At 40.6% G+C, this 17,721-nt stretch overlaps 2 protein-coding genes across 4 annotated transcripts in view; one reads left to right on the top strand and one right to left on the bottom strand.

Annotated features, from left to right (window-relative positions):
* pabpn1 (poly(A) binding protein, nuclear 1) overlaps positions 1-16,447 on the top strand; it is a 19,752-nt gene extending 3,305 nt beyond the window's left edge. For 2 of the 3 annotated variants that reach the window (XM_008438407.2, XM_008438410.2), the window contains exons 3-7: positions 10,221-10,288; positions 10,868-10,974; positions 11,769-11,856; positions 12,084-12,241; positions 16,164-16,447. In XM_008438407.2, coding sequence (XP_008436629.1) covers positions 10,221-10,288; positions 10,868-10,974; positions 11,769-11,856; positions 12,084-12,241; positions 16,164-16,359 — 617 coding nt within the window. In that variant the 3' untranslated portion in view covers positions 16,360-16,447. Of the gene's footprint in view, positions 1-10,220; positions 10,289-10,867; positions 10,975-11,768; positions 11,857-12,083; positions 12,242-15,033; positions 15,651-16,163 lie in introns of those variants that run through there. The other variant, XM_008438408.2, reaches the window with a different exon arrangement.
* On the bottom strand, positions 3,514-6,726 carry LOC103482314 (neuroguidin-like). The gene is made up of 11 exons (XM_008438406.2): positions 6,652-6,726; positions 6,285-6,344; positions 5,887-5,958; positions 5,085-5,222; positions 4,920-5,004; positions 4,773-4,825; positions 4,509-4,626; positions 4,247-4,421; positions 3,915-4,068; positions 3,700-3,763; positions 3,514-3,617 (listed from the first exon to the last, which is right to left on the bottom strand). Exons 1-11 carry the CDS (start codon positions 6,670-6,672, stop codon positions 3,598-3,600), a joined length of 960 nt encoding a protein of 319 aa, XP_008436628.1. The 5' UTR covers positions 6,673-6,726; the 3' UTR covers positions 3,514-3,597.
* Positions 16,448-17,721: the final 1,274 nt, after the last annotated feature.

Genomic DNA, 17,721 nt, shown 5'->3' with positions numbered 1-17,721 from the left:
ACACACACACACACACACACACACACACACGCAATGAAACTCCTCCCCTCCCCACCAAAAAAAGAAGAAACCACTGAGAGGAAAGGAAAAAAAAGACAAAAAATGGAAAAAAAAAAAGAAAAAAAAACACAAACCCCTCTCCTGGACAGAGAGACTGGCTGGCCGCAGTGTGAGATTGTGTGAGAGCGTGCGTGTGCAGAGCTTGATGCGGTCACACCTGGTAAGGTAAACCTCGGTTGGCCATTGGTGGGGGTGGGGGGAGGTGAAACATCTGTTGGGTTTCTCTTTTTTTGTTTTTGTTTTTTTAAATTTTGTTTCTGAATGGGAGGGATGGGTTGGGGAAAAGAACAACAAAAAAAGTGGTTTAAAAAGAAAGATGGTATCTCAGGCTGCAGATGTGTCTCCTTTGGTCTGGCTGTGACCTCCTGCTTTCACACCATCACCAGTACAGCCCACCCACTCACCTTCCACCGCCATCCAAAAAAAAAAAAAGGGAGGGGAGGGAAGAGGGGAAAAAAAGGGAGGGAGGGCAGGAACAAGGAAAGTTGATGTTCGATTTTTGTTTTTGTTGGTAGCGCATCAGTGTGAAATGTCCACTAGCTTTTGAGTGTTTGTTGTTGCAATTTTTGTCGTTTGGAGTTTGTCATTACCTCCTGATCCCCTTCCTTACCCCACCCCACCTCACCCTCTCAACCCTTTCCGTCTGTTTTCTCCCTCTTACACCCTACCCCATAAAATGTATTTTGTTTATTTATGGATTGTCTGCTGTCCAGTGAAGGACTGTAGGATTGTATTTTTTTCCCCCTCACCTGTTTTGTAGATGAAGTAGCTTTGTTTTCGCAAGTTTTTCCCAAACCAGGCATGTTTCATATCATATTTTTTTTATTATTTTTAGTACTCCCCCCTTCATTTCCCCCAGCGCTCCTCCCTCTGTGCACCTTGTCTTCCATCTCTCCACCCCCTCCTCCGCCTCCTTCCCCCCCTCCTCTCTCTGTATATTAGACCACTTCTTGTCGTTTCAGGTTTCAGGACCAGTGGAGGCTGACAACCCCTCCCCAGGTGGCGCCGGCCCCCCCCACTGTCTCCGCAGCATCTCTGTCTCTCTCCGCTCCCGCTATGCACACTCACCCCATCCTGTCGGTGTGGGGAGGCGGGGGAGGGGGGCAGGGCGACCACAGGCCCACCGCGGGGGGCATTTACTACAACAGCAAACGCTGACGATGCTTTTTAACTAACACTTTCAAAAAAATGAAAATAAATTAAAAAAAAAAAAAAAAAAAGTCACACACACATCGCTCACAACAAACATACACACCTAACCAAACACACCGCAGAACTGACGGCCAGCCAAGCCGACACATGATTTCCCACACACAGCTGAAGCCAACAATAGCCGAGTGGCAGACAGGCATGTTTGTGCTAGAGGGGGGAGAAACTGAGTGAGACGAGGGGTGATTAATTACCAAGGTGCGACTCGAGGGCGCCCCCTTTCTCTGACTAGGCGCAGTGTAGTCACGGCTTGTTTGAGAAAGGCTGCCCAGCTAACAGCATTGATTTAAATTGAAGAGTGGGCTGGAGCTGTTTTAGGGTGGGGAAAGTCAGGGGGTGGGGTTGGTCTGGAGACCTTTTTTGTTTGTTTTTTTTTTTTGTTTGTTTTTGGGGAAGAAAAAAAAAGATTGGGGGGTTTGGGTTTGAACAAATGTTTTGCTTTTTTATTTTTATTTTTAACCCATGAGTCTGTAATTAGGAGAAAAAAAAATAAAGACATTGTGTAAAAATGAAATTGCGTCAGTTTTTCTTTCTGCTGTGGTACGTCCAAGAAATGTTCACATGTATTTATTAGTTCCTCATGTAAAATACTGAACTATTGTGGCATGTCTTGAACCCATATTTTTCTACCGAATTTAATAATTCACAAGGATTGTTTTCATTTCAAGGAATCTTGACTTTTTGTTGAGGGAGTAGTAATACATTTGACAAATTCAATCTGAATTTACTCATTTAAAATTTTAGATGCTTTATATTTCTAATAAAATTCCTATGCTGCTGTCTTAACATGCCTAGACAACACACCTGACTACTGTATTTATTAAATGTCTGTGAAGCAATACTAGTAAGCTGAATCCTACTCCCTTTAGTTTTTTCCAATAAAGAAACTTATCTTTAAAAAAAAAAAAAAAGCTAAAGCGTTTTGGGGTATGATTCAGTCTATTGGCTGTAGTGTTCATCTATTACATTCCAAGGATCATGAATCAGTTTGAAAGCAGTCAAATGAGGTCAAGTTGCTTTTTACTGAAGTTAATATGCTATTGAAATCAGTATTTCAATGCAACAAGCCCAAACGTGCCTAATATGTGCAATTAATAAGAGGTTAGATGTTGGTCAAGTCTATGCAGCATAGCTTAGGAAAAATACAGGAAAGCCATAACTTTAAACAAATGGCAAAGAAAAATGCAGACCCTACTCTTGAGCACTTTTTAACCTTTTAGTTTCTTTAGGGTTATTTTTTTCTCTCCGAATTGGAATGTATTGTGCCGAGTTCCCACTCTTTATGTATAAATGAAATAAAACAAATTGACGCATTTCTAGACACCCTTATGTGACCAGTATCTCACTTTCCATTCCCCAGTGTTTCCTAAAATTTGATCAGAAAACAATTAACTTCAAATGTGTTTTGCTCCTTTTAATCTGAGGGAGCCGTTTTGGTACAGCACTGGTTTTTGCTTTGAACAGCATATATGTTAAACTAGATGTGATGATACCACAAATATCATCCGTAACTAGATGCAACCAGGGATGTGTGCCAAGTTGTTGCTGTTGGCACCAAGTTAAGTAGAGCGAGCAGCCGTGGCGGCCATTAATCCTCCCCAACATCTGGCTTGGCGTCCAGCAGCTGTTCGAGCTCTGCGCGCCGTTACAACTGAAAAGGTTTTACGGGGCAAGCTTCTGTTCTCGCACCTCATAGAAAAGGTAGGAACGTATGCTGCCTTCCAGGTGAACTCGGAACTGGGAAATTCCGACTCCCCAGTCGGGGAACTGGGACGCCCTCCGAAGTCGGATTTCTCATTGGGGAAGTGGGAGCAACTACCTCCCTCCAATTAGGACTTGTTCGGCGGACTTTGCGTTTCAACATGGCCGCTCTTCGCATCGACAGTAGTAAGCTGTGGTGGAATAACATTTTACAAGACACATTTTGCACGTGTCTACATGTAACATTACTTTAAAATCAATGCTACATGTAGCGCCCACAACTAAACAAATTTAAAGTGTTTGCTTATAGGTATTGGAAACTATGTTTAGGCTCACCATGTTGGAAATTCCGACTGTACTGGATGGAATGCTATTACCTGGGGTCTGACGTCAAACCCAGTTCCGAGTTCTGAATTCCCAGGTAACTGGAACACAGCATTGAATTGTGTAGCCTGTTTGATTGATATAGGAAACACGACTGCCCTCTAGCGGTAAGTTATGACTGGACAGCTGCAATTTTACAACCAATAAAAAAACACAAAAAAGTGATGTGGAGTTTATTCAACACAATGAATAAAAAAACATTTTCATTTAATATTCTGACATCATTGAACACCACAGCTTGGTTTATCTGTGTTTCTTGAAGGCTGTAAAAAGAAGAAACTATGAATAATCGTCCATTCATTGCACACCATACACCCACTCCCTTTTCCTTTATAACGGACTCACCTCTCCTCTTGGTTTTCTTTTTCATGAGTTTCTTCTTCTTCTTTGGTCTACCGCTTTCCCCATCCTGGGGTAATTAGACAAAAAAAAGTATCTCAGAACTGACAGATAAAGAGAGCAACACATATCCCATAATCCACTGGCGAACTTGGTAAAGAGAAAGTTCCTCCATATATGCCATTCACTTGTGAGAAAGTCAGAGGTCACTGAAAACACACCTGTCCACCTTCACCGCCGGTCAGAGCTGTGATGTCACCGAAGTGTGTGATGCCGCTCAGCTGGTCGGACATGGCCATCGTGCTCCTCTTCCTGGCTTTCTTCTCGTGCTTCGGCATATTCAGACGCACCATCATCGACTCCTCGTAATTTTTCCTGTAAAGTAGCAATTGGTTCAACATTCTTAAACTCCCACTACCATTTCCCTGTAACGGGAGTATTTGGTGCAAGTCTTTCTAAAAAACACCAGACGAGTAACACAACACAAAAACCCTAATAAAATTCGAACAGATGGATCTCTGAACAGACTGCAATGAAGCCACCAAGTCTCAACCTGTGGAGCTCGTCTCGGCTTTCCCTCTCCGTCTGGAAGTCTCGTCTCTCCCGGATCTCCTCCGGAGCGTCGCTGTACTGCTGCCTCAGCTCCTGGATCACGGAGCTCCGCAGAGCTGCTCGTCGCTGCCGCTCCGTCTGAGCCTTCTTCCTGTCCGCTTCCGTCATGTCACCGTCTGAGGGGAAAATTGGGGCATTTAAATATCCGATACCGAGAGACCGCCGTGAAACAACTCTGCTCCCTCAGAGGTGAATGTGGTTACCATAATGCACTGGCGCAATCTTTGGCGGTACATATTTCCTGCCACTAGAGTGAGCTGCTTTCTTGTCGGAGGCTGCCTTGTTCTTCGTTTCATCCTCAGAGTCCTCCGATTCACTCAGCTAGACAATAAGGCACAAAAGAAAATCTCTACTTCTTTTTTTGTCTCTTTACCCAAACTTAAACAACTTCATTCCAATAAATTGAGAGGAAGACTCTTTATAAGCAATTTAACTAAAACTCTTCGGTAGCAAGCGGAAGAACTTACTTTGCTGATGAAATTTTCAGGATTTGGACGCAGCTGGAGCGGATCATTTTCAGCTAAACTCAACAAAATCAGATAAAAATTGTATTCAAATCAGATTGCTTAAGAACTGATGATCTTTCACATATGACATTTAATCTATACCATTACCCAAACTTCCAGTAACAGCAGTGCGCACCAGTTTATCGATCTGGTACTTCAGTTTGTGGTCTAGCGGTCGCATTTTCTCTAGCACCTACAAAAGAGGGGAAAAGCTGAATAAAGAGTGTAACCTGCGCAGGCAGGACCTGCGGCGCGTCTTGTAGACATTCTTACGGTTCTGATGGTGACCACTCTGCTCAAAGCTTCGCTGTCTTTCATCTTGCCTCCTTCGGCCTTGATGCTGATGAGATGAGTGAGGTCCTGAAGGTAGAAGAGCAGGAGGTTGTAGCGAAGGTCCAAGAAGGACAGACCCTGTAAGGAACCATCAGAAGCAAACAGTTTATTATTATTGTTATTTATTGTTTTTTATTACATATTTACAGTACCCCAAAGAAATGTTCATACTTCTTGAACTTTTTGACATTTTAGCAAAGATAACTCACAATTTATTAGACCATTATGTGACTACGGCAAAAAAGTAGCGCAGGAAAATTAGCTGCAGCTTTCTTTTTACAAAAAAAACAAAACAGCATATGTTGGTATTCAGCGGTGGCAGCATCATGGTATGGAGATGCTTTTTTTTTTTTTTTTTTTAAACACGTTGCTTTTTTTAAATTATTTTTTACAAATAGTATGAAAAATGTGTTGCACATTTGCATTCAGCCCCTCTGAGTCAGTATTTTTTACAACTTTGTTGCTATAATTAGTCATTTTTCTGACAAAAAATAATAATAAAAAAAACCCTGCATTGCCCAAATTCGAAATCGTCAAGTTTTTAAGAAAGCAAAACTGGTGCTACCATATTAAAAAAAAAAAGCATGTTTGACCATTTGTCTGGTTATTTCCAAGATTATGGTTTCAACTTGACAAAATGTAAACAAGTTGAAGAAGTACGTGATGGTATATCTTAAAACTAAAATGTGTTCACAGATTTAGGTCATAAAGAGTTATAAAGACTCTCCCCATGTTTACTTACCTTTGAAGTGTTGAATACTCCATTCTTAACTTTAGTCAGCAGCTCTCGAACATAACTGGTTACTGATGCTACCTAAAGTAAACAAAAAGGTCAAACCTTCACCTGTGGTGAACCACTACAGTGAAAGCAATAGGTACATAGTATTTTCCCAGGAACCTCTGGAAGGTAGTGAATATATGCTACTTTATACAACATCCAGTTCCACTGCAATAGCATATTACAGCTTCTGCCACCATCTAATAATCTCGAACAAAGTTATATGTGATGCAAAATGTGTTGCTACCGTTTCATTTAAGATCCTTCGAGCAGAAGCTGCGACATTTTCAAACCTGAGGTTTAAAGTAAAGCCTCGACATCCATTTATTTCTATAACATACAACTAAACCTATTACCCTTACCTGTTCTGTGAGATTATTCAGCAGCTGCACAGCTTTGGGTAAATCACTTTCGATTAGATCCTGTGAGACAACAGACACACATACACACACACACACACACACACACACACACACACACACACAAAAAGAAATAAAATACAATACATGTGAAATAAAATAAAATTTAAGAAAAAACATTTGAACAATTAAGTACCAAAAGGTGAACGGGGTGTTTCTCCGTAAGCTTCGTCGACTGCGTATTAATATTAACATATGGCACAAATATTCAGAGATGTTCTCGGTATTTAAACGGCTTTCAAGAACTTTAAAGAAACCCTTTGTACGAATACAATATATAAAATATCTGAGCAAGATGGATTTTACTCACGTTGTCAACAGGAGCAGCCATTTTAACTTCACCCAACCTACGGAAGCCGCAGGGAGACAGTCTTCTTGCCGCGCCTACTGTAATGACGGGAGCTCAAAAATATTTCCATTGAAAATAAAACAAATACGGCGGAAATTCTCTTAGTCAAAGACGTCTCCCGAAGATTACAAAATATAAATGAAAAACGTGTCCGTGCGCCGTATCGTATCAGAGAGGATACTTTACTTCTACAGGAGTTTCTTTTAGCTGTTTTATCACTGTGATACATTTTTATGGCGACTTACTTTTAGCTCAAATCAGGTCAGGTCGCCACGTAAGTTCAACAATACTTCCCAATTTAAAAACAGGTGTGTACTGTCTTTTTCTTTCACAATCTTTTATAGGCTGGGTGTCAAGATAAATAATCTGAAACATTTAAAAAATATTGTCTTCAAGGCAGCTGGACTGCATTCAGCAGAATAGAGGTTGAACTTCTATTTCTTTCTGTGTCTCAATAAACTATTGTACAAGATGCTTTTGTACAATAGTACAATATATATGTATATATATATATATATATATATATATATATATATATATATACATACACACACACACACAAGCTTTGAGATATTACCTAAAATGGACTGTGATGACTAGGCTTATTTGTATGCTTAACTAAATATTCTTGGGTAGAAAACTATTTATTGCATTGAGGTTCTTTGTGTTTTCTTAAATCCTGCCATTTTATTTAGTAACACTGCAACTTGATGCAGTGTTTTGATTTGCTCGTTGTTGGTTTTCTAAGCAAATATGGTATTCTTTTGTATACTCTGAATGGATGAAAAATACCTCTCTGATTGGCTGGTGGTGTGGCTCATTTACAATAACTTTGTCAAGTCCGACTCTGAGCCAGAACATTAATTGCTCTTAAAGCCTGTAACAAGCCATTGAAAATTTTACAATGTGCTCTTCACCCCTTTTGTGCTTTAGATTGTGTCTGATGATGAGATCATGTGTCTGGATGATCTCATCATGAGATTGGTCAAGCTGCTCTCCTGTAGACTTCCACAGTACCATATAACAGCAAGGGACATCCTTCATCCTGGAGACTACGTGTTACTCCCCCAATGTAGAACTTATCTGCCCTCTTTAGCATGAAAAAACAACCCCCTATCCTTAACAATAGACAAACGGCCAGACCATCTGAGTTGGGCTCCACAGAATTTTTGGTACATAACAATCAGTGATTCACACCTATTGTTCAATCAAGTCTCTCTTCTCTGATCAGAACCTATAAAAGGAAGCCAGATTCACTGTTGGTCAGAGCAGACTTGACAGACTCATTTGACTCTGTATTTCTGTTCTCACCTTGCAAGGTTCTAATAAATTTCTTATTTCTTCTCATCCAGACTCTTGTTAAAGGAATTTTTTCCACGACAAGCCACAGTTCAGTGTGCCGACCATAAAGTTGTATTAACCCGTCTTTTTTATTACTGTTATTTGTGTATGAAAAACATTTTTAAAATGAGCTAAAATTAGCCTGGCAGTCAGGTGTGGGGGGGCAAGTGAAGCTTCGTGCCCCGCCAGGCTTATAGTCCTCTGGAGAAAACTCTGGGTGTTCTATACTGAAATTGTTTAAATTTGCTGTCAAAACTACAAGGGTGGCTCCTGGAAATGCAATTTTGATTTGGAAAGTTGGTTTCCAAACTCTATACCCAATATGGCTGCCACATGTATGAAATACAGCGATGGTTGTTAAAACTGTTGGCACTTCTTTTACATTTATCACATTAGATTTGTCACATTCATGTTGGTGTTTTAATAGATATTTGGTCCTAAAGTGTTTAATACAACTCAGACAAATATATTACGGGCTTGTATTTCTGTTAGTAGTTAGCAGAAATGCTAACAGAAATTGTATTTCTGTTAGTATACCAATAGAAATACTATTCTGTTAGTATAGAATAGTATTTCTATACTAAGTGGTATTGGCTAATGGTGGTATAGCCATTAGCCAATACCACTAGGTTTCCAACCTACAACTACAATACACTCCACTCAGGTGTGATGCCATGACACCCCAACCCTCATCTGAGCTCACAGATAAATTGAATAGCAGCAAAAGACTCTAGATAAAAAGTGGAAGAGGCATGCTTGTGACAATATAATTGGTTCATAATGAATGTACCACTAGTTGTGGTGATAATGCAAATGGCTTTACTTTTGAGTGTTTTGTTTGCTTGAGCAGTCCAACATCGCCAACTGTTTGAAATAAAATGTTTGACCTATGAGTGTATTACCATGGCAGAGCAAAACCACAGTTTTATTTGCAGTTTCTAAGACAAACATAATCATTTAAGGGTTTTCATAAAATTGTCTGGCAAGTGTTTCCAACCACAGCAACACCACCCAACTAAATTTTGTACTTAAAAGGTATCCAACTCGACCAAAAGTTGTTTAATTGTTGGCCCAGTTGGACTTTCAGCTCAACAAAGCCTGTTAGCTCCTTCACATGTGATGTATTTCCAGTGCTGCCTCACATAACTGTGGGCCTGCTCTGTGGCTGCCATGGTGAAGAAGACAAGTTGTTACTAATGCAGAGGAGCTCAAAATTGGTTTCTATCTAAATGTCCTTTTGCTATTCCTGAAGTCTTCATTAGGAGCTCCTTTTTGAAAGATGAAAACTTAGGAGCACATCCTAGTGTTTGCCATGAGGTGAGGGATCAGGATGACTCAACATTACTTTAAGGAAAACCGTCTTGCAGGACAAAATAAAAATTCCTGTCAATGCATAAATTTTTTCTGGATGACCTGATTAAGGCAGGGACACAAGTGTCTGTCCCAACCAGAAAATTGCTTGGCAACGTAAGACCACTATAGGCCGAGTTCAGGGTACGGCCACCACTCTTAGCAGAGATGTGCAAAAAAGGTTTGGATCAATGGTCTCTGATTTTCCAATAAACTTGAGACGCAATGTGAAGCAAATAAACTAAAAGTGCCATAACTTTGCTATATGATTCAGTATTTTCTTTTCTATTTTACATAAATCCTGTTTCCTGGAGTTGTCTTCATCTCCAGTTATTCAGAGGTCACCATTTCAAAATAAAACAATTTAGTGATCTAGAGAATCAAATACAAGACGGGTTTAAATAGTTCCTCTTTTTTAAATACATTTATGTAATGACATTCTGCAGTCGTGGAACCAAGCCTCATTATGAACTGGATTTCTGTATTGTCTTGACTGTTGCTGCATACATTTTGATAATTAACCAGTTAAACTTGAGAATTCATGCGCCGAGTCATTCTCTATATTTTTTTAAAAGCACTTTCTGCTAATAAAAAGTTAGTTCAGACATGGAAAAAGGCCATTATTTTAATAAATTATGAACGAAAATGTAATCATAACTGATGGTGCAGAGGTTATTTTGGGTAAAATCATGCAGCAAAACCTCTGTTCCTAGACTGTACAATGTTGGAATTTAAAACCTGTAATTTTGCTCTCCAGATCTGTCCTTCAAAACCAGCTTGTTGTAGGCCGTCTTGTCTGCCTCTCAGCAGTTATTGACTTCTTCTCCCTCTGTTTTCAGTTGGTCCTGTCATCATGTCCATCGAGGAGAAGATGGAAGCAGATGGCAGATCTATTTATGTTGGCAATGTGAGTAACAGTCTGTTATCCTGCACTATGTTTGACGGGCCGTTTGTCAACTTGGAGTTTAGTCAAAAAAAGACCCAATTTCCTATGTTGCTACTAAGAGAAAAGGGGGGGGGGGGTTGGAATTTATCGTTATGAAGCGGGTCAGTAATGGTTGGTATTTGTAGTTCTTTCACTTTAAATGAACTCCAGACATTTTCCAAGACAAACCTGAAAATCCTGTTTAGCTTTTTTGTCATGAAAGGGCAGCATTCAGCACTTCCATACTTGTACTGATAGTATTTAGCATACAAATATTCTGTGCTGTAGTGCTCAGCTCCCTACTGCTTTGTTTGGGTTTTGTTGGCCTCCCTCTCTTCTGCCCTTTTCTCTCTGACACTTCAATGGCTTGGCTTGTTTTAGTCAGAATGAACACTGTCCTGCACTCAGGTTGCTGTGGTTACATTGTGACTTCTGAAACCCATCAACAATGACGATGTTCATATTTGAAAAATAAGTTCCTTTGTTGTCAGATTTGTTGGATGTTGGGGTTTCTCCCTGTGACATATCTGGTAAATGTTTTTCTACATTTTCTTTCCTCAGGTGGATTACGGTGCTACAGCAGAGGAGCTTGAGGCTCACTTTCATGGCTGTGGTTCAGTAAACAGAGTCACCATTCTATGTGACAAGTACACAGGGCATCCCAAGGGGTAATAACCCACCTAATTCTCTCTTGTGTGTACCATGAGTTGCTGACTAAGAATAAGTTGGCAAATATTTTAAATGATGCAAGGATTAATTTAATTTCGAGATAAATGCAAATGGTGTTTAGTTTTTCAGTGAGACGGGGATAACCTATTTTATTTTTTTATTTTTCTGATTTGAATGACTCTTCCAATGAAGGAAGTTTCAGTTCCCATCAGTTTAGTTTGTTGGGATATTTAAAACCAGAAGCCCAGCAGAAATCACAAATGCACAAAACCGATATTGATATCTGTATCGGTCCTGATATTGAAAAGAAATTCTAGTGTCAGTCACAATGTGACCGATAAATAAGGGTTGATCTCTTTAGTCTAATTCTTTGCGTTGTGCTCTGACCTTTTGAAAGGTTTGTTACAGTTTATTTTTACATGTTTGGCCAATGTTGTCAACCTATGGTTTTTGTCATTTTCAGTACTTCTAATTGCTCTAACTCAGCAAATTAAAGCTGCGATGTCTTTACACGTTGGACCAAACCTATGAAGTACTGTTGTGTGTTAGTGTGTTGTAATGGTGCAGAGTTATCAAATATATATGTAATTAAGTAAATTTATGTCTGTTTATAAAAGAAACATTTTAATTAAATTTGGCACCGTTTTTCTGTATGGGATCGATATCTGCCAATACTAAATCTAAATCCGATTCTGTATTATCTCAGAATTTTTTATTATTATTGCATAATCATGTTCTTTTATTTAGAAATTTCTGTTGATTAGCAACTTTTTCTCCCTTCCCTCATTTTTAGGTTTGCTTATATCGAGTTTGCAGACAAAGAGTCTGTTAGGACAGCTATGGCTCTGGATGAATCCCTTTTCAGAGGAAGACAGATAAAGGTAAGAAACTTTCACTTTAACATGCAAAAAAATGGACAGTAACTTAGTTTTTTTTCCCATGTACTGAAAAGTAAAAAAATGTAACTTTTGTGATCTGAAACATTTTACTCATCAATAAAATGGTCCAAGTCCAAGGCGACGTAGTAACCATCCAAAAAAGTGTTGACGTCACAGTGGAACTACATGTTTTGAGTCTGAGAGCTCCTAACACCCCAAACTGTGTTCAGGTGGGAGCCAAGAGAACAAACAGACCAGGCATCAGCACCACAGATCGCGGTTTTCCTCGGGGCCGGTTCCGATCACGGGGTGGAGGAGGAAGCTTCTCCTCGCGTGCACGATACTACACTGGTTACACGCCACCTAGAGGCAGAGGACGGGCCTTCAGGTGAGCTGCTGTCAAGGCCACTTGCGTCAGACCCCCAGGGAGCCTTACCTTCATGTGTAACATGCCATCCACCGTCAAAATCTGTCGGTACCCTTCACTTAAAATGTAACATTAGAGACTGTAAAACGTTCCATTTAGCTTACGAATATCACTGAGAGCGAGGGCTTCACGTTGTCTGTTATTATCGCTACTACAAAGTCTCCAGGCCATTTTATTTGTCAGCTTTGTCATACAGGTTTTCTTCTGGTCCTTGCTACCTTATTTAGTGAAGCTGGCATTCAATTGGAACAAGTCTGGGTTGTATCCTTTCATTTTTGTGAGAAAATGTCTGACCTTCAAGGTCACAGTCTCTAATCAGCCACTCCCACCCACACACACACACACCATGAAACCTTAACCGCCCCAGGCCTGTAAGAAAAAGAGGGGAGAGGCTTGGATAAGGGCAAAAATACTGATACTAATGGACAGAACCTCAAATTCCCCCAAGGACTGATTAAAAGGTGGGAATTAGATAAACTATGTGGTTAGAAAGAATCTAATCTTAAACTCCCGATGGCTACACAATGTGCCCTCATTAATCAGCAGCAGCATTGGTTAGCATGTCGAAACCACAGAACATTCAGAGTTGTTCCATTTGAACTGGCCTTGATGATTTATCTCGGAGAAGTCTGGTAGCTACATCAGGACTTTTATTACTGCTTTAGTTCAGACTGAGCTGCAGATCTGAACCACATGTAACATTTCACCAGTGCTTTGTCTTATTGTGGAAAAAAATATCAGCATCAAACCTGGCACAGAGCTGCAGCAAGCTTGGGAAGGTTTCAGTTTTTAGCTCTGATCAAATATCAAGCTTGTTGGATTGGTTCTTTGTTCCTAGCTAAAACCACCTCAGCTAGCATTTCACTGTGCTAAAGGATTGAGTAGCCAAATCATATTTCTTTAAAACCTACAACCTACTCTGTCGACAAGAGAAACGAGGCATGGAGCTTTTGGGATTAAAATCTGAAGTAAAAATACTGTAGAATCTCAGTATTTACTCAGATTTAAAACTAGAACATGAATTGCAACTAATGCTATCAGCATTTCAGTAGTACCTCAATGTCACGCCTCATTATTATTTGGTTAAGTGATCTCTGCAGTGTTTATAGTAAAAAAAGATCAGTATGCACTGCCCCTTAATAAAATGCAACATGCCACTCAGAACTTCATAACTTCTTGCTGTAAATAATTCACTTTTGGAAACAAATTTGTAGACAGTTTTTTTTTTAATCTAGGTTTTAGTTTATATTAATGTTAGACATGTATTCCTGAACAACTTTCTTTTCCATTTGACCTTGAAAGAAAAATAAGCAAAGTAGTAGCGCTGAACAATGTTAGGTTATTGGATCCAAAATCTGCTACCATTGTGCCTTATGCTTTGCCCACATATAGCCGGGTGTTTATAAAACTGAATAACTCCGCTACATCATTTTAAAAAGTATCGTACACAAGGGATTTCAGAAAAGTTTACATCCACATGAAACCATGCAAATCTGCCCCAGAGTTTTAAATATGCCAAACCCATAGAGGGCAATGTGTGGAACCCTAAATCTCAGTTTTCACATAGTTTTCTCAAATATCCACTTTGGAGTTTTTCTAAATAATCCTTTTTAGTGGATCAAAGACCAGGCTACATGTGGACTAGGCCACAGACACTAGGCATGCATCGTGTTGCCGATGACGACACTTCAGTTTGAGTTGGCACAGAAATGTGTCCACCATGTGGGGAAATGTGGCCGTCTCACAACCTGCTGAGTGGCAGTATGCAGCAGCAGTAGGTGTGGGAGGGGCCATCCTGCATTACTCCATGCTCCATTCAGTCAGAATAAAGTCTCTCCAGCACTTTATCTGACACCTCAATTAAAAGACTTGAAACTTTTCTAAACCTTGATGCCAAAATCCAACCCAATGATGTCGGGATGATCACATCCACACAATTATCTTCCCAAGTACATGCAGCGAAGAGCCAGGATTTTGATGCCTAACAGTATTCACAGTCGTTTGTTGTTTATTTAAAATTTTTTGTACTCGTATGTATGTGGATTTTTTTTTTTTTGCATGAACATGACTCCCCGCCCCCCTCCACTTACACCGTGCACACACTCGCTCCAGCTTCACACCACTCACTCCCAGAAACGAGGGTTCATTACTGCAGCCTGACCTCGGCATCTGGCCTTCCGAGCGGCAGGGCGTTCAGTCCCAGTGTGACCCGTTTGTGCTGTCTGTGCGAATGAGAGGCGCTCTGCCGCTGGCTGGCGTCCCTCTCTCTCTGTGTGTGTGTGTGTGTATGTGTGTCACGTTGTGTTTCTGAGTGTGGATTAACGCTGCAGTTGAGTCCAACGTGTAAGTGAATGCGTCTCGCTGATGTGTGTGATGCTGTTTGTCCTCACGGTCTTTCCCCCACAGTGACCCCCAGAAGGAGGCTCTCTCATAGAGAGACAGAGAGAGAGAGAAAGAGGGAGAGTGCCATTGCTGTCCCCCCTCACATCCCCCCCCACACACTTATTGTTCTCACTCAATATCTGAAAAACTATTTTTCCTCCTTTTTTTAAAGCTATTGGTCTGTCCTTCCACACTGATTAAAAGACAGCCTGTCTCATTTTAGACATTTACAGTTGACTTTTTATTCAAACCTTTTCCTCCCCTCACACACTCTCACTTATCTATTTATATATATTTATCACACCAGGAAATTGGTGTCCATCTTAAGCCAAACAAAAAAATCTCACCCTCTTTTTCTCTCTCTTTTCCAGGGGCCGAGGGCGAACAACATCGTGGTATTCCCCTTACTAAACACCCCCCCTCCCCAGTACTCCCCTTACTATCAGTCCTCCCCTCCCATCTCTGTTCCATTTTAAGACACACACACACACACACACACACACACACACGCAATGAAACTCCTCCCCTCCCCACCAAAAAAAGAAGAAACCACTGAGAGGAAAGGAAAAAAAAGACAAAAAATGGAAAAAAAAAAAGAAAAAAAAACACAAACCCCTCTCCTGGACAGAGAGACTGGCTGGCCGCAGTGTGAGATTGTGTGAGAGCGTGCGTGTGCAGAGCTTGATGCGGTCACACCTGGTAAGGTAAACCTCGGTTGGCCATTGGTGGGGGTGGGGGGAGGTGAAACATCTGTTGGGTTTCTCTTTTTTTGTTTTTGTTTTTTTAAATTTTGTTTCTGAATGGGAGGGATGGGTTGGGGAAAAGAACAACAAAAAAAGTGGTTTAAAAAGAAAGATGGTATCTCAGGCTGCAGATGTGTCTCCTTTGGTCTGGCTGTGACCTCCTGCTTTCACACCATCACCAGTACAGCCCACCCACTCACCTTCCACCGCCATCCAAAAAAAAAAAAAGGGAGGGGAGGGAAGAGGGGAAAAAAAGGGAGGGAGGGCAGGAACAAGGAAAGTTGATGTTCGATTTTTGTTTTTGTTGGTAGCGCATCAGTGTGAAATGTCCACTAGCTTTTGAGTGTTTGTTGTTGCAATTTTTGTCGTTTGGAGTTTGTCATTACCTCCTGATCCCCTTCCTTACCCCACCCCACCTCACCCTCTCAACCCTTTCCGTCTGTTTTCTCCCTCTTACACCCTACCCCATAAAATGTATTTTGTTTATTTATGGATTGTCTGCTGTCCAGTGAAGGACTGTAGGATTGTATTTTTTTCCCCCTCACCTGTTTTGTAGATGAAGTAGCTTTGTTTTCGCAAGTTTTTCCCAAACCAGGCATGTTTCATATCATATTTTTTTTATTATTTTTAGTACTCCCCCCTTCATTTCCCCCAGCGCTCCTCCCTCTGTGCACCTTGTCTTCCATCTCTCCACCCCCTCCTCCGCCTCCTTCCCCCCCTCCTCTCTCTGTATATTAGACCACTTCTTGTCGTTTCAGGTTTCAGGACCAGTGGAGGCTGACAACCCCTCCCCAGGTGGCGCCGGCCCCCCCCACTGTCTCCGCAGCATCTCTGTCTCTCTCCGCTCCCGCTATGCACACTCACCCCATCCTGTCGGTGTGGGGAGGCGGGGGAGGGGGGCAGGGCGACCACAGGCCCACCGCGGGGGGCATTTACTACAACAGCAAACGCTGACGATGCTTTTTAACTAACACTTTCAAAAAAATGAAAATAAATTAAAAAAAAAAAAAAAAAAAGTCACACACACATCGCTCACAACAAACATACACACCTAACCAAACACACCGCAGAACTGACGGCCAGCCAAGCCGACACATGATTTCCCACACACAGCTGAAGCCAACAATAGCCGAGTGGCAGACAGGCATGTTTGTGCTAGAGGGGGGAGAAACTGAGTGAGACGAGGGGTGATTAATTACCAAGGTGCGACTCGAGGGCGCCCCCTTTCTCTGACTAGGCGCAGTGTAGTCACGGCTTGTTTGAGAAAGGCTGCCCAGCTAACAGCATTGATTTAAATTGAAGAGTGGGCTGGAGCTGTTTTAGGGTGGGGAAAGTCAGGGGGTGGGGTTGGTCTGGAGACCTTTTTTGTTTGTTTTTTTTTTTTGTTTGTTTTTGGGGAAGAAAAAAAAAGATTGGGGGGTTTGGGTTTGAACAAATGTTTTGCTTTTTTATTTTTATTTTTAACCCATGAGTCTGTAATTAGGAGAAAAAAAAATAAAGACATTGTGTAAAAATGAAATTGCGTCAGTTTTTCTTTCTGCTGTGGTACGTCCAAGAAATGTTCACATGTATTTATTAGTTCCTCATGTAAAATACTGAACTATTGTGGCATGTCTTGAACCCATATTTTTCTACCGAATTTAATAATTCACAAGGATTGTTTTCATTTCAAGGAATCTTGACTTTTTGTTGAGGGAGTAGTAATACATTTGACAAATTCAATCTGAATTTACTCATTTAAAATTTTAGATGCTTTATATTTCTAATAAAATTCCTATGCTGCTGTCTTAACATGCCTAGACAACACACCTGACTACTGTATTTATTAAATGTCTGTGAAGCAATACTAGTAAGCTGAATCCTACTCCCTTTAGTTTTTTCCAATAAAGAAACTTATCTTTAAAAAAAAAAAAAAAGCTAAAGCGTTTTGGGGTATGATTCAGTCTATTGGCTGTAGTGTTCATCTATTACATTCCAAGGATCATGAATCAGTTTGAAAGCAGTCAAATGAGGTCAAGTTGCTTTTTACTGAAGTTAATATGCTATTGAAATCAGTATTTCAATGCAACAAGCCCAAACGTGCCTAATATGTGCAATTAATAAGAGGTTAGATGTTGGTCAAGTCTATGCAGCATAGCTTAGGAAAAATACAGGAAAGCCATAACTTTAAACAAATGGCAAAGAAAAATGCAGACCCTACTCTTGAGCACTTTTTAACCTTTTAGTTTCTTTAGGGTTATTTTTTTCTCTCCGAATTGGAATGTATTGTGCCGAGTTCCCACTCTTTATGTATAAATGAAATAAAACAAATTGACG

Source organism: Poecilia reticulata, linkage group LG20, assembly GCF_000633615.1.
Source record: "Poecilia reticulata strain Guanapo linkage group LG20, Guppy_female_1.0+MT, whole genome shotgun sequence".
Lineage (NCBI taxonomy): Eukaryota > Metazoa > Chordata > Actinopteri > Cyprinodontiformes > Poeciliidae > Poecilia > Poecilia reticulata.
This window is presented reverse-complemented; position numbering and strand designations above follow the sequence as displayed.